We start from the raw sequence: 17797 nt of genomic DNA on the forward strand, positions 1-17797 counted from the left end.
ATGAAAGATAGAAAATATGATAGTAAGATGGGTGGATGCAAAAGCAAGGAATCATAGATTGTTGGAATGAGGTAAGAATCACTAAAATGAAGTGAGTGAGTTAATGCTTGACTTTAAGGAAAAATAGTGTGCAAATTCTATATTTGCGTGCGGTTTAGAACACACACAAGCATTGAAAGCTATGTCATAATCACACAAAAGAAGCATGCACTTCACTCATTATAGTGTGCTTGAGATACTTTAAAAGAAACTTGTAGGTTAAGATAAACACACAAGTAATAAAGGAGTATAAAAGTATTCAAGCAAGAATCAAGCAATTGTGAAAGGATAATGGATGAAAATTGGTTGATGTGAAGTGGGAAACATGATTGCTATGGAACTTAGGAAAAGAGAGATATAAGATGAGATCAATTACATAGTGCAAGCATGGTCCACAAAGCTTATAAAGCTAAAAAAATGTCACTAGGTAAGCTTACGATCTAATTTCACAATTGCTCAATTTCAATGCATCAACTAAGTGACGTAAATAAAAATCAATCATAAACAAGCATCACCTAACAAAAAATGCATCAACTACATACAATTACCTAGTAATAGATAGTGAATTCAAATTATATGGTGGCTAGCTATAACATGCAATTTAAAAATCCAACAATATTCATTAAGACAATATCATCGGCACTTGGTATGCATAAATATTAAGTATGAAAAACTCAATACCGAGCAACAAATAATAACCTCAATCATAATTCAACAATGAATATTAACAACAATGATCCTAAAATAGCATCAAGTCGATAATCAGCAGCAATATCTCAACAGAATCAGTAAATCAAATCAATAATCCAACACTTATCACTAAAATCTAACCTATGCTAACAACCTAATCTACTAAAATAGAAAGATTTACTAAATAATAAATGAAGATGGTAGTGGATGGTGAGTGATGATGAAGTGGGAGAGAAGAGAAGGAGAGACATGGAGAAGAAAAACAGAGAAGAAAGAAGAAGACGGTACTTGTCCGTACGCATATAGGTCCGTGCGTGCATACAAGGTAAAAAAGTTAGGGTGTGCACACGCACAACAGCATGCGTGGGCACCCGACAGAGAGTGAAAAACTATTTGTGCATACGCACAGATGTGTGCGTGTGCACACTAAGGGATTTTTATTCAAGAACGAGTCATGTGTGCTTGCGCATAGATGCGTGCGTGCGCATGGAGGGGAAAGTGTCTGGTGTGCGAATGCATAAGTGTATGCAGACGGACCCGACAGGAAGGGTGAAAACTAATTTGCGTATGCATAACTAGGTGCTGGTGGGTGAAAATGAAACTCGCACAACTGAACCGGCAAGTGCACCGGGTCGTCCAAGTAATACCTCACGTGAGTGAGGGTCTATCCCACGAGGATTGTTGGATTGAGCAATCAGTGGTTATCTTGCAGATCTTAGTTAGGTTTATAAAAAGATAGTTGTTGTTTGTTGTAGGTGCATAAATAGAACAATAACAAAAAGACATAGAAACAATGATAGGAAATCAGTTAAGGCCTCAGAGATGCTTGTTCTTCCGAATTAATACTTCTTACTCACTACTTTAACAATTAGTGATTCATTCAATGGCAAGTCTATAAGTGATTAAGCGAGGGGTAGTGGTCATTAATCTCCTCTGATCCAAACCAAATGCTCAAACAGTTCAGTCAATCTGGACAAGGGTGAAGCTCACGCAATTCAATCTCTGATGATCCTACTCAAAATGCCACAGACAAGGTCAGATCTTCCGGATCGGAGAATGAAGCTCAGTACTCTAGCTTTAATGCCATAGGGACCTCAATTACCCATGAATAACGAGATTTCATGTCACATATCCCAATTAGCCCAGATAACTCGTTGGAACCCGTGATGTACTCTCAAGCTGTAGCTCAATACTATCCGTGTCAAGACTCGTAAAGAACTCATGTAGAATAAGGGGTCATACTCATGTTGCATCCCAGATTCATAAAGATGAAGAACGACAATACATCATAGAATGAAATCAAACATATATTAAATTAGAAAATTAAAGATATTAATCGATGGGAAAGAGCAGATCTCCTATCCTTAACTTAGGATGTTTAGTTGCTCATAATTTATAGAAAGACAGATTAAGAAGGTGTAATATAAGGTGTCTGTGCTTTTTCCCTCCTGGGAGGCATAGTCCTCAAGAGGAAGGAAGTCCCTTATTCATAATAAAAACTCTAAGACTAAACCTAAAAGATATTGTTCTTAATTAAAAATTACAAAATGGAAATAAAATAAGCTAAGAAGTGCTAAAATCTACTTTGGGGCCCACTTGGTGAGTGTTTGGTCTGATGCCTGTCATCTAACTTGAGTTTTGGGGCCCACTTGAATGGGATTATTAGCTCTTTACTTCTGAACAGTTTTGGCATCACACTTTCCTCTGAAGCTCAGAAATATTGGCATTCATTGGAACTAGAATCCGGATGATATTATTGATTTTATTCTTTTTAGTTTTTCTTGATTCTTGAACACAGCTTCTTTTGGTGCTTTGAACCTTTTTTAGCCTAGCCGTGACTCTAAGCATTTTGTTTTCCCGTATTACCACCAGATACATAAACGCCACAAGCACTTAACTGGAGGAACCCTTTGGATTCGAATTTAGCTTTGCTTAAATTCCCAAATAGTGGTGCCCATAGTTCTTAAGCGTACTCTTTTGTATTAGATCACGACTTTAACTACTCAGTCTCAAGCTTTTTACTTGACACCTTCACACCACAAGCATTTAGTTAGGTATAACAACTCATTTGAGCTTTTTAGGCCAATTTTTGACCCTTCTAACCATTGATGCTCAAAGTCTTGGATCCTTGCTCTTTTTTTGTTCTTTCTGAGCTTTTTATTATTTCTTTTTCTTTTATTTTTTTTTTGCTGCTTTTTCTTGCTTCAAGTATCAATATTTTTTATTTTTTAGAGAACCAATAATACTTCTCTAAATTCACTGTTCTTCAAGAGTCAATATGCTCAACTTTAATATCAATTATGCACGGATAATTCATACATTCAGAAAGTAAATACAAGGGAACCACATCTAATTAATTGAAATAACTTATGTTATAACTCAAGATCTCATGTATTTTACTACTTCTTTTTCAAAAATTTTCTATTAAGCTTGTTGCAGAATACAGAAGATATCATACACCAAAAAAAATTTGAAAATAAACTACTAAAGCAAAGGAATCCTAAGAGTGATCATGTAAACATAGAATAAAAATAGGAAATAAGATAAAGAAAGGGATAATGAAACTTAACCACCTTAGTTATTATGGCTACCGATCTTCCGTGAAGATTATTCACCTTCCTTTGGTGCCATTGATGATAACATAAACCCAGAGCTTACTCTGCAACACCAAATTTAAAAATTTTGCTTGTCCTCAAGCAAAGAAAACTTGGTTAAGAAAGTAGGAGAGAGAAGGAAAGGTGGGGTGGGTGGGGATTGCGTGGGACCCACTAGCTGAGAAGCTTCAAAACTCGAGTTGCATGCCCCCTACCTGGCGTTCAATGCCAGGAATGGGAGTTGAACGCCCATTGGGGGCCAAAATTCTAGCATTGGTTGCTCCTTCAAGGGCGTTGAATGCCCAGACTCTTCCTATTCTGGCGTTCAATGCCAACTAGTAATTGATGAGTCCATATTTGATGATAAATTTTGACATAAATTGGATGGATTTCATGACATAAACTTACACTTAAGCAACAAAATAGCATACTTTTGTGTTTTATCCCTAAATTGAACCTAAATGTGAAAACATGCATTTTTGTGCTTAAATTGAGTAATTTAATCTCATTTTTATTCCATTTAATATCGTGATATGTTTTGTGAGTAATTTCAGGTCAATTACGTAAGAATGGGTTAGTAGAAAGTGGAAGGACGCATGCAAAATGGGAGAACACATGAAGAAAAACAAGGAGAGGCACACAGTCAAGTGTGCGTACAAACAATCCTCTGTGCATACGCACAGGTACCAGCTCGTGACTTCATTAATGAAGCACGTGGATCGCAATTTTGGGGGCCTTTTGGCCTAGATTTGACTGTGCTTAAGCTGAATTTCAAGGCTATATGAAGGGGACAACATCACATATCAAGGCATTAGGTTTTATTAGGTTTCCATTAGGTTAGATTAGGTAGAAAATGCATTAGAAGTAGGAGTATTGTAGATAGAAAATTTTCTCTTAAGGTTTTACATAGATTTCATTGTAGCATTTTATAGTTTAAGTTTTGAGCTTGGATTTTGTTTATATTTATTGTAAGTACTCTTCAATTTTACTACTCTTGTTACATTTTGCTCATAGTTCAAGTTAGTTGTTAACATATGCAATTTTGGTTTCTTGAAGTTTTGGTTGATGAATCTAGTCTTTTATGGTTTATATTTGTTGATTGCATGTTTATTCTTGATATTGTGAATATTTTGAGTAGATTTTCACACCTTGTCTTGGAAAATGAGTTCCTAGGATACTAAACTCAAATGTCCTACATTTAGTGGTAATTCTTGGGTAGTTAGTTGACTCTTGTTTCTATTGACGCTAGCTTTTTACTAAGAAATTAGTAAGTTAGCTAGGACTTATGGATTAAGATCAATTATGCTTACTTGACTTACTCATAGATGTTAGGGATTGACGAAGCGAGATTGACTCATCATAGTTGCCATAGTTGTGGTTATGACAATAATAGGATTCCTTAATTCTCATTCCCAAGTCAAGGCCTCTTTTATTTTGCATCAACAACAGTAGCTTCAACATCCACCAGCATTGACAGCAGCAGCTGCATCAACCAAACAGCAGCTCTGATGGCGGCAGAGGCTCTGGCAGCTGCGAGAACTAGGAGCAGAGGCAGAATAGAACAACATAGAACAAAAGCAGTAGCAGTTTCTTCTGACAGTGGTTCCTTCTATGGCGAGCTTCAATGGTGATAGTGGCAGTTTCTTCCTTCAAATTTGATGGTAGCAGCTTGGATGGTGGACTCCACCCATGGCGACGACAACGCTCTACTCTAAAAAACCCTAGCAGTGGTGATGGAAAGGCAGCGCTGCTTCCTCTTCTCTATTCACGGTTCACGGTGACGGAAGAAGCTACATCAACGGCGATGCAGCAGTGGTGATGGAATGGCAGTCTCCGACGGCGAGTTCTGCAGCGATCAGGTGCGACAGAGCTGGCGGCGTCCTCTTCATTGGCGACGGTGACAAACCCTTGTAGCGGCCGCGGCAGGATGCGGACGAACGACGGCAACGCGGGCTCGGCTCCATGGAATGGTGGCGACGGCACAGTGGCGCTGCGGACAGCAAACCTTCCTCTCTTCTCTTCTCCTGGCGCGACTCTCTCTTCCCTCTTCCCTTTTCCCTCTTTCGTTTCTTTCTTTCATATTTCTGTGTGTGGGTGTGTGCTGAAGAGGGGCGGGGGTTCTAGGGTTAAGGTTTCTCAATTTGGGAATTAGGGTTAGAAATTTGGGATTTTATAAAAGAATTAGGATAGATATGAATAGATATTTTGATAAAATTAAAGGGTAGAGTAAATTTAAAACCAAATATACTTCATTAAAAATATTTAAGAATATTATGTATCAAATATTGCTAAGTTCAATTAATTATTTCTAATTTAAATTATAAAATAAACATATTAATCACATTTTTATAAAATATAGTTTAAACTCAATATTAATTATTCAAATTAAATGATATAACTTTTAATTATTTTTCTATCACCGGAACTTTAATTTCAAATTATAAAATAACCAATTATAATAATAATTGTATATAAATATTAATTAACTTAAACTTAAAGTATTTATAAATATCAATCTAATCATTTCTAATAAATTAATCTCTAAGAACTCAAATTAATAAAATAAACCATAATTTATTCATAATAGAAATTATTAGAATTAAATTATATATAATTTTTCCATTGCTAAATTTTAATTTCAAATTATATAAAATAATCAATTATAAAAATTACACAAGAATATGATTTAATTTAAACCCAAGGTATTCATAAAATCAATTTAATCATGCTCGATAGATTATTTTCTAAAAATAAGGTACTCAAATTAAATCATAATTTATTTATAATAGAATTTATTTAAATTAAATTATACAATTCTTTATTATTAATTTTTTTAATTATCAAAATTATGTGAAATATTCAACTATTATAAAGATTATAATAAAATTATAATTAATTTAAACTTCAATTATCATGAAACTCTATTTAATTACCTTTAGTAAAATAATTTTCTTAAAACAAAATTATCAACAAATATAATAAATCACCAATAAATAATTATTTGATTTTAAAAAACTAGGGTTATTACAAGGAGGGTCAAAATTGGCCTAAAAAGCTCAAATGAGTTGCTATCCCTAACTAAATGCTTGTGGTGTGAATGTGTCAAGTAAAAAGCTTGAGACTAAGTAGTTAAAGTCGTGATCCAATGCTAAAGAGTAAACTTAAGAACTCTGGACACCACTGTCTGGGAATTTAAGCAAAGCTAAATTTGAATCCAAAGGATTCCCCCAGTTAAGTGCCTGTGGTGTTTATGTATCCGGTGGTAATACTTGAAAAGAAAACGCTTAGAGTCACGGCTAGGCTCAAAGGTGAAAAGCACAAAAAAAAACTGTGTTCAAGAATCAAGAAAAACTAAAAAGAAAAGAATCAATAATATCATTTAGATTCTATTTCCAAGGGATGCCAATATTTCTGAGCTTCAAAGGAAAGTGAGATGCCAAAGCTATTCAGAAATAAAGAGCTAATAGCCCTATTCAATAATTGGAACTGAGCTTCATTGATAACTCTGAAACCAAATGTATTTTTCTCTTCTTTTTAGTCCTACTTTATTTTTGGTTGTATGAGGACAAGCAACAGTTTAAGTTTGGTGTTATGATGAGTGGATATTTTATACCCTTTTTAGTACCATTTCCTTAGTGTTTTTTAGCACATTTTATCAAGTTTTATTATGTTTTAGTGAAAATTTACATTTTGGATGCTACTTTGAGTTTTTGTATTTTTCTTATCATTTTAGGTGATTTTTGGATGAAATTGGCAAGTTTTGGCAAAGGCTAATTTAGAGACAAAGAAAGGACAGCAGATGTTGTCAAATCCTGACTTTCGTGCATTCCAATGAGCATAGCTTGAGCTACAAAGGTTCAATTGACGTGTTCTTAACAGCGTTGGAAAGCTAACTTTTAGGGTTTTCCAGCAATATATAATAGTTTATGCTTTTCTAATGGAATCGCTACCCAAAATGGGTGTTGAACGTCCACCTCTAGAGTTCAACGCCCAAGAAGGACCAGCCTCCAAGTTGAACGCCCAAGACTGGAGTTCAACGCCTAAAGAGGAGCAAGCCCATCGTTGAACGCCAAAGACTAGAGTTCAATGCCACCCAGGGAGCAAGGAAACAGCACGCTCACCCCCCCAAATGGGCGTTCAATGCCCAGAAGCCCAAGTTGAATGCCAGGCATACGAAGCACATGACCAAAGTGCGCTCAAAGTGGATTTTAGCACTTTTTAGCTTATTTCATTTTATTTTTGTAATTTTTAATTAAGAACAATATACTTTAGGTATAGTCTTAGAGTTTTTATTATAAATAAGGGACTTCCTTCCTCCTGAGGATCATGCCTCCCATGAGGGGAGAAGCATAGACACATTACATTACATCTTCTTAAAGCATGAGTAACTAAACCTCCTACATTAAGGATAGGAGTCCTGCTCATTACTATGGATTAATATCATTACTCTTCTAATTTAATATATGTTTGATTCCATTCTATAATGTATTTTCTTTCTTCATCTCTATGAATCTGGGGTGGAACGAGAGTATGACCCCGTATTTTGTATGAGCTCTTGCAAAGCCTTAGCCGGATGGTATTGAGCTATAGCTTGAGAATACATCACATGTTCCAATAGAGTATTTGGGCTAATTGGGATACGTGACATGAAATCTCGTTAGTCATAGGTAATTGAGGTCTCTGTGGCGTGAAGGCTAGAATACAAAGCATCATTCTCCGATCCAGAAGATCTGACTTTATCTGTGGCATTTTGAGTAGGATCACCAGAGACTGAATTGCATAAGCTTCACCCTCATTCAGATTAGATGACCATTAGTACCGGCGTGTGATCTGGATTAGAGGAGATTAATGGCCACTAACCCCGGCTTTAATCACTTACAGCCTTGGCATTGAATGAATCACACATTGTTAAAATAGTTAGTAAGAAGTATTAATCCGGAAGAATAAGCATCTCCAAGGCCTTAACTGATTTCCTATCATTGTTTCTGCACCAATTCTATATTGCTTTCTTTATTGTTTTGTTTATGCACCTATAGCAACAACAATTATCTTTTTATTCGCCTGACTAAGATCTGCAAGATAACCAGAGCTTGCTCAATCCAACAATCCTTATGGGATCGACCCTCACTCACCTAAGGTATTACTTGGAAGACCCGGTGCACTTGCCGGTTTAGTTGTGCGAGTACTAATTTTGTGCACCAGAGGCTAGTTGTGACTCTAAGTGTTTTATGCTCAAGATTAACTTGATACAAGAACGCCACAAGAACTTAACTGGGGAACTCCTTATGTTCTGATTTTTCTTTCTATTTCTCCCAGACAGTGGTGCTCAGAGCCTTACTCTGTAATAGCAATTGGTCACGACTTTAAGTGTTCAGTTTCAAGGGTTACTTAACACTTTCACACCACAAGCATATGGTTAGGGAAAACCACTATTTTGAGCTTTAGATCAGTTTTGACCCTCCTAACCATTGATGCTCAAAGCCTTGAACATTTTTCTTTTTGATTTTTCTTTTTTTTTCAATCCCGTTTTTGTTGTTTATTTTTTTTCAAGAATCACTCTTTTTTTTAGAGAATCAATAATACTTTTCTAGGTTCATATTCCTTAAAAACCAATGTACTTAACTTCAATATCAAGCAAGCAGAGTTAATTCATATATTCAAAAACAGAGATAGTGCTACCACATCAAAGTAATCAGAATGACTCATAATATATAACTCAAATCTGATGCATTTTACTACTTCTTTTTCAAAAGATTTTTCTTTTTAAGCTTAGTGAATAATACATAAGGCATTTTCCCAAAAAGAATTTCGAAAATGAACTACTAAATTAGGAAGCAAAGGAAATCTAATAGTGATCATGCAATCCTAGAAAGGAAAAATAAAAAATAGAATGAAATACTAAAAAAAATATAAATATGATAGAGGAAGGGATATTGAAACTTAACCAGCTCAGTTATGGTGGCTGCTACTCTTCCATGAAGATGATTCACCTCCCTCTGGTGCCATTGATGATAATATAAATCCAGAGCATGCTCTGTAACACCAAACTTAAAAGTTTGCTTGTCCTCAAGCAAAGAAAACTTGCTCCAGCGTTTTCTACTCTCCATTCTGAGTTCATCTATCCCTGTTCTTAGCACTGTGCATGATCACAAATAATATTAAACCTAAGAACACTTTGAAGATCAATAAAATGAAATAAAACTAAAATAAAACTGAAATAAACTAAACAATACTCCTGGTTGGGTTTCCTCCCAACAAGCGCTTCTTTACCGTCACTAGCTTGACGGTCAGCTCCTTCAAGGAGGAAGATAGTCATAGAGGCTTAAATCCTCACCCCTCACTGTGAGCTTCTTTCCTGTGCTCTCGTGGATCAACTTAATATACTCAAGAGACAGGATCATGTTCACTGTGTGAGGTAGGATTGGGCTTGCAGTGAATACCACCCTCATCCCTGCTGAGAAGCCTTCAGTAGGGATCTTTTTGTTTCTCTATCCCCAAGGCATCTCCCTCTTGGGACCTTCCTCCTTGGTGGGTGGTGACTGCCCAACACCAAACCTAGGTTTGATGTCTGTGGCAACTGAATTGGTTCCAACCAAGGGAGGAGGCTTAAACACTAAATTCTATATGCAAGTACCTCCTTTGTCAGTGTGTAGTGGAGGTTTAAAAACTTGAAAACCATGTAGTCCTCATGTAACCTCAGCACTAATTTGCCTCTCTCAACATCTATCTGGGCTCTTCCAGTGGCTAGGAATGGTCTTCCTAAAATGATGGAGTCATTTGCATCCTCTCCCATGTCAAGTATTATAGAGTCTGCCGGGAGAACAGCTCTCCAACCTTGACTAGCACGTTTTCTGCTAGCCCATATGCTTGCCTCAAAGACTTGACAGCCATTTGCAGGGTTATCCTTGTTGCTTTTACTTATTGGATTTCTAGCTTCTTCAGAGGCATCAGATTTATACTTCAACCAAGATCACACAGGGGTTTGTTAAAAGTAATATTTCTAATAATACATGGAATCTTAAAGATCCCAGAGTCTGAAATCTTCCTTGGAAGCTTATTCTGAATTAGTGCCTACACTCCTTAGTCAGGACCTCTGTCTCATCTCCCTTTAAGGCATTCTTTTCATAGAGTAAGCCCTTCACAAGTGCATCAGAGAGAGGTTTTTGCTCCAAAATCTTAGCAAAAGAATATTGTTTTGTAGCTTCTTAGAGACTTCTAAGAAATGTGGGTGGTGCTAATCCTTAGTCTCCTTTTGGGGCTTCTGAGGGTGTGGTACTTCAGGCTCTTGTATCACCAATGGGGTATGTAGCAATGTCCTTTCAATCTCTTCTTGAGCCTTTTCTTCCTTTAATTCCTCAACAATATACACCTCCTTAGACTCGGCCTCCTTGGTAAAGACTATAGTTCCATCTCCTTTCAAGGTCTTCTTCCCAGAGAGCAGCAAGCTTTCTACGAAGGCCCTAAGGAAGGCACCTTCTCCAACACCTCAGTAATAGGAATATTATTATACAAGAACTGAATGAATTTCTCACCATCGATCTCCTCTTGTGACTTCTGAGGGTGTACTTTGATGCTCTCAACCTCTTCTAGTGATTTGGTTTGCTCTAATCCTTCAACAACTACGGCCTTACACTCTTCTCTTGGCATAGGCACTGTGTCACTGGGAATAGTGTGGGGGTCTCTGAAGTCACTAAGGGTATGGCAATTTGGCTTTGTACTCTGGGGCTAGTGCGTAAAATTGAACTCCGCACAACTGAACCGGCAAGTACATCGGGTCGTCCAAGTAATACCTCAGGTGAGAGAGGGTCGAATCCCACGGAGATTGTCAGATTGAGCAAGAAATGGCTATCTTGTAAATCATAGTCAGGTAATTAGAAAAGATGGTTATTTGCTAAGAAGCAAAAATTAAAAGTAAAGAACGAAATACCAGATTAGTGTAAAAGCAATGACAGATAATTACTTAAGGCTTCAGAGATGTATATTCTTTCCGGATTAACTTTTCTTATTGTTTACTTCAACAACGAATGATTCATTCAATGGCAACCGTAATTGACTAACTCGTGTAGCATCCTCATCAAGTTAGTCTCTTTTAAACCATAGTAGTCCACCATATCCGAGCAACTCATGTAGCATCCTCATCAAGTTAACTCATGGCTTTCCACTATAGTTGAAGGTGAAAACCTAAGCAATCCACTCCCCTTCGTGATCTTACTCAAAATGCCAAAGACAAGGTCGGATCTTCCGGATCAAGAAGCATTGCTTCTCATACTCTAGCCTTAATGCCATAGAAACCTCAGTATCCCATGGTCAACAGGATCATATGTCACATATTCAAAGTCACCCAGGCCCGCTATTGGAATCCATAGTGCATTCTCTAACTTGTGGTTCAATGGTATCCAGTCAGAACTCACACGGAACCCATGTAGAACAAGGACGATTGTCACGGGCCATCCTCAATTCATGATATGAAGAACAAAAATATACAAGAGAGTGGAATCAATGTGTATTGAAATAGAACAATAATATTATTAATCCATGGGAATCAGCTGAGCTCCTAACCCTAACTTAGGAGGTTTAGTTGCTCATGCTTTTACAGAAAGTAATGCAAAACGTGAAAAGGTGAAAGTGAGGCTGAAGATCTTAAACATGGGTGATCTTCTCCTTTAAATATTAATCTAATGACTAAGAAGTACAAAAAGTATGACAGACTAGACTAGAGGTGCAAAATCCATCCTTGGGCCCACTTAGGTTGAGTGTTTGGGCTGAGCTTGGCGTCTATCTATGAGGAATGGGCGTTAAACTCCCATTAGGGGGTGATTGGCACTGCCTTGTGTCTTGGTGAGTATTGAACGCCCAAAAGAGGGGTGATTGGCGTTTAACGCCAGCTTTGGGTCTCTTTTGGGGCGTTGAACGCCAGCCAGGGGGTAGTTCCTTGGCGTTCAACTCCCAGTATGTGCAGGCTCCTTTGAAAAATAGTATAGACCATTATATATTTCTGGAAAGCTCTGGATAGCTTTCCAACACTGCTAAGAATGCATCATTTGGACCTCTTTAGCTCTAGAAATACTCATTTGAGTGCACGGATGTCAGATTCTGACAGCATCTATTACGCTTTCCTTGCCTCTGAATCAGACTTTGCCAAAGCTCCTTGATTTCAGCCAGAAATTATCTGAAATCACCATAGAACACAAAAACTCAAAGTAGAATCCAAATATATGAATTTTGCTAAAAAACTACGAAAACATAGTAAAACTTAATCAATACATAACTAAAACAATATGAAAATGATGCCAAAAAGCATATAAAATATCCGCTCATCAGAACACCAAACTTAAACTGTTGCTTGTCCCCAAGCAACCAAAAACAAAGTAAGAACAGGAAGAAGAGAAGGATACAACAGATCTCAGAGTTTTTCAATGAAGCTCAGTTCCAATTGATGAGCGGGGCTACTAACTATTTACTTCTGAACACTTTTGGCATCTCACTATCCTTTGAAGTTCAGAAGTGTTGATGTCTTTAGGAATTCAGGATCCAGATGATATTATTAACACTCTTAGTTTAGTTCTTTTTTATTCTTGAACACAACTTCATTTAGAGCTTGGCCGTGACCCTAAACATTTTGTTTTCCTAGATTACCACCGGATACATAAACGCCACAAACACTTAATTGGGTGAACCCTTTTGGATTGTGATTCAGCTTTGCTAGAATCCCCAGCCAGTGGTGTCCAAAGTTCTTTGGCACACTCTTTTACTTTTAGAATCACGACTTTAACTACTTAGTCTCAAGCTTTTCACTTGACACCTTCACACTACAAGCATTTAGTTAGGGGAGGACCGCATTTGAACTTTTTAGGCTAAGATTTTGTTTCTTTAGACCCTCCTAACCATTGATGCTCAAAGCCTTGGATCCCTGCTCTTGCCTTTTGGTTTAAAGAGCTATTGGCTTTTTCTCTTTCTTCTTCTCTTTTTTTTTCTTTTTGCTGCTTTTTCTTGCTTTAAGAATCAATAATTGACTTTTTCAGATTACCAATAATACTTCACCTTTTCCATCATTCTTTTAAGAACCAACATTCTTTACGCCAAGATCAAATATGCATTGTTGATTCATGCATTCAGAAAGTAAAAGTAATGCCACCACATCAATTAATTGGACTATTCTTATTATATAACTCGAGTTCATGCATCTTACTTCTCTTTTTCAAATAAAATTTTTCTTTTAAGTATGGTGAGAGATGCATGGAATATTTCATATCTTAAGACAAAACAAATGATGATCATGTACTTAGAAACAGGAAACAGACAATGAAATACAATGGAAAATAGAAAAATAATATAAGCAAAGCGGGTAATGGAACGTGACCATCTTAGTGACGGCAGCTACTGTTTCCTCTAGAGAATCCAATGGAAAGCTTGATTTCTTCTATGTCATGCCCCTGCCTCTGTTGCTCCTTCCTCATAGCTCTTTGATCTTCTCTTATTTCATGGAAGATGGTGGCATGCTCTTGGTATCCCATCGTTAGCTAATCCATGTTGGAGCTTAATTCTCCTAGAGAAGTGTTCAGTTGGTCCCAATATCCTTGGAGAGGAAAATGCATCCCTTGAGGCATCTCAGTGATTTCTTGTTGAGGTAGGTCCACATGCTCTTGCTGTGGTTCATGTGCCGGCTCTCTAACATGCTCCATCCTTCTTTTAGTGATGGGCTTGTCCTTCTCAATGGGGATGTCTTCTTCTATGACAATTCCAGCTGAATTGCATAAGTGACATATGTGGTGAGGGAATGCCAACCTTGCTTGGATGGAGGGCTTTCCAGCCACCTTATATAGCTCTTGAAGTATCACCTCATGTACCTCCACCTCATCCCTAAGCATGATGCAGTGAATCATGATGGCTTGGTCAATGGTCATTTCGGACTGGTTGCTAGTAGGGATAATAGAGCATTAGATGAACTCCAACCATCATCTAGCTACGGGCTTAAGGTCAAGCCTTCTTAGTTGGATTGGCTTGCCTTGAGCATCCCTTTTCCATTGTGCTCCTTCCACAAAAATGTCTGAAAGGACTTGGTCCAGCCTTTGATCAAAATTGACTCTTCTAGTGTAAAAGAGTGGATCTTCATGCATTAATGATAGTTGGAGCACCGACCTTACACTTTCCAAGCTGAAATTCAATAGACGCCCTTGGACCATGGTGTGCCAATTTTTGGCATGTGGGTTCACACTAGTGTCATGATTCTTGGTGGCCCACGCATTGGCATAAAACTCTTATACCATTAAGATTTCAACTTTCGGGATAGGGTTGATCAGAACTTCCCAGCCTCTTCTCTGGATTTCTTGTTGGATCTCTGGGTACTCATTCTATTTTAGCCTAAAGGGGACTTTAGGAATCATCCTCTTCTTTTCCACTACTTTATAGAAGTGGTCTTGATGAGCCTTATTAAGGAATCTCTCCCTTTCCCAAGGTTCAAAGGTGGAAGCTATGGCTTTTCCTTTCCTCTTTCTAGAGGATTCTCCGACTTTGGGTGCCATAAGTGTGAACAAAAAGTAAAAAGCAAGGCTTTTCCAACACCAAACTTAAAAGCTTTGCTCGACCTCGAGTAAATATGAACAAAAAGGAAGAATAGAGTAGAAGAAGAAGAAAATAGTAAAGATAGAGAGAGAGAGGGATTTGGCCAAGTGGGGGTCTTATGGTGTATGAGGGTTGTGTATGTGTGGGTATGAAGGGGTGATGAAGGGGGTATTTATAGGGGGTTTAGGTTTGGGTTCGGTTATAGGGTAGGGGAATTGGGAGGGAAATATTTTGAATTTGAAGTGGATAGGGTTGGTGGGAATGGATGGATGGTAGTGATGAGGGGTTTTGGGAAGAGAAAAAGGTGATGTGGATGTGATTGGTTGAGGGTGTATGGGGAAGGGTGTATATGGAGAAGAGGAAAAGTAAGAGAGAAAAGAATGTGGGGTAGGTGGAGATTCTATGGAACCCACTAATCCTGAGAGGCTAGGAAATTCAAATTCCCTGCCCCCATGTGGGCATTGAATGCCCAGCTTCTCCTCCCTGGCTGTCGTTCAACGCCAGCTTCTTGCTCCTTCTTGGGCGTTGAACGCCTAGCTTTTGCTTCCTGGCTGATGTTCAATGCTAGCTTCTTGCTCCTTCTTGGGCATTGAACGCCCAGCCTCTGCTCCCTGACTAGTGTTCAACGCCAACTTCCTCACCCAATTAGGGCATTGAACGCCCCGCTTGCCTCTTTGTCTGGCATTCAACGCTAACAAGGTATGTATTCCAGGGTGTTCTACTTCTAGATCTGAACATCTCTGTCTCTGTTCTAACTACTGCACATGATCACAACTTAAAGAAATAATTGTGAAAATAAACTAATATTAGATAAATAAACTTAAGGAAAAAAAGGAAGACTCTAGTTATGGTTGGGTTGCCTCCCAACAAGTACTTTCTTAACGTCACTAGCTTGACAGTTAGCTCCTTTACAGAGATGGATAGGGGCTCAGAGTGTCATCCCTTACAGTGAACTTCTTCCCTGTGTTCTCATGGATGAGCTCCACGTGTTCCAGAGATAGGACCTTGTTCACAGTATACGGAATCACTGGGCTGTCTATGAAGACAACTCTCATGCCAGGTGAGAGGCCTTCAATGGGGATTTTCTTATCCCTCTAGCCTTTAGGTACCTTCTTCTTAGTACCCTTATCCGCATTACTTGTGGATGGTTTCACAACACCAAACTTAGATTTGGTCTTTGGGAGCTCTATATAGCTCTACACCGAGAGAAAGGGTTAGAAGACTAAGTGTTGCACAGTTGTCTCTCCCTTAGGAAAGGAGTTAGGTTTGGGCATTTTGAATAAGATATGATCCTTCCATAACTGCAGGACTAGATCTCCCTTTGCCACATCAATTATGGCATTGGCTGTAGCTAGGAAAGGTCTTCTAAGAATGATAGATTCACCCTAGTCCTCTCCAATATCTAAGATTATAAAATCTGCAGGGATGTAAAAGTTTTCAACATTTACTAAAACATCCTCTACCAAGCCATATGCCTTTTTTAGTTACTTGTCTTCCATCTCCAATAAGATCTTGGCAGCTTTCACTTCAAAGATTCCTAGCCTCTCTATTACACAGAGAGGCATGAGGTTTATGCTTGACCCTAAGTCACATAAGGCCTTCTCAAAGGTGATTGTTCTTATAGTGCAAGGAATTAGGAAGTGTCCGGGATCCGGCATCTTCTGAGATAGTTTCTTCTGAAACAAGACATTGAGTTCCTTGGTGAACACTAGAGGTTCTTCCTCCAATGTCTCTGTTCCAAATAATTTGGCATTCAACTTCATCAAAATCCCTAGGTACTGAGCAATTTGCTCCTCCCTAGTTTCTTTTTCCTCATCAGAGGAGGAGTATTCTTCAGATTCTATAATCTTTAACCAAGCATTTAAGGGAACCTCTATGGTCTCCTCATGAGTTCTGATTTCTTTTTGTTCTTCAACAAGGGAGTCCTTAGTGGGCATTGAACGCCCAGCTACTCCTTTTATGACATTCAATGCCAGGATTTGTCGCTTTTTGGGCATTGAACACCCAGCCTCTACTTCATTGCTGGCGTTCAATGCCTCCAACTGCTCCTCTTTGGGCATTGAACGCCCAGCTTCCCCTTACTGGTGTTCAATACCAGCTTCTCCTCTTCAGTTTTGTTCTCAACTTCTACAGTGATGGCCTTGCACTCTTCTCTTGGGTTTGCTTCAATGTTACTAGGAAGAGTGTTAGGAGGAGTCTCAGGGATTCTTTTAGTCAGCTAACCAATCTGTACATCCAAATTGATGACAAGTCATCTTAGCCTAATTTTACTAGTCTTTTTCTTGTGTTTTCAATAGATTTTATGCACTTTCTTGAGCCATAAGTAAGCCAATTGGGTAAAATTTCACGTTTCCTTTGATTCAATCAATCATGGATAAATTGATGCATTTTCATGAGATTTTGTGCTATAATTGTCATATATTATTAAAGAGAAACAATCTCATGATTTTGAGCATAGCTTTGATGCTTTTGATTGATTGATGATAGGTGAAAAAGCTTTGAAGAAGGTTGAAGAAAAGAAGATGGCAAGGGCAAAAAGGAGGACTCACGTTTGAGCTAAAGTTTGCCTCAAACTTAAGCTCAAACGTGAGGAGAAGCATCATTTCACCCAGGGAGGCCAAAAGCTTGTGCTAACGTTTGCCTCAAACTTGAGGTCAAACGTTGGCTTGCAAAATTTCATCCTGGAGCCATCAAAAGCTTGTGCCAATGTTTGCCTCAAGCTTGAGGTCAAACGTTGGTGCCATATTAGCAAGGAAGAGCACTCTGTTTGAAGCCTTGGATAAGCCAACGTTTGTACCAATGTTTGCCTCAAACGTTGGGCCAAATATTGGCCAAAAGAAAAGCAATGGAGGAACCACGTTTGAGCTCACGTTTGACCTCAAACGTTGAGCCAAATGTGGATGGCAGTACAA

The 17797-nt window shown here is 38.2% G+C and overlaps 1 protein-coding gene across 1 annotated transcript; it reads right to left on the reverse strand.

The window, feature by feature from the left end:
* Positions 1-16369: 16369 nt before the first annotated feature.
* On the reverse strand, positions 16370-16882 carry LOC107493826 (uncharacterized). Its single transcript, XM_016114862.1, has one exon. The coding sequence runs from the start codon at positions 16880-16882 to the stop codon at positions 16370-16372; it is 513 nt and encodes a 170-aa protein (XP_015970348.1).
* Between the last annotated feature and the right edge of the window lie 915 nt (positions 16883-17797).

Source organism: Arachis duranensis, chromosome 6 (genome assembly GCF_000817695.3).
Source record: "Arachis duranensis cultivar V14167 chromosome 6, aradu.V14167.gnm2.J7QH, whole genome shotgun sequence".
Lineage (NCBI taxonomy): Eukaryota > Viridiplantae > Streptophyta > Magnoliopsida > Fabales > Fabaceae > Arachis > Arachis duranensis.

What these genes read in the sequence shown, in the direction of transcription:
- LOC107493826 (XM_016114862.1), bottom strand. Translation starts at nt 16,882, where the DNA reads ATGCCCAAAAAGCGACAAATCCTGGCATTGAATGTCATAAAAGGAGTA.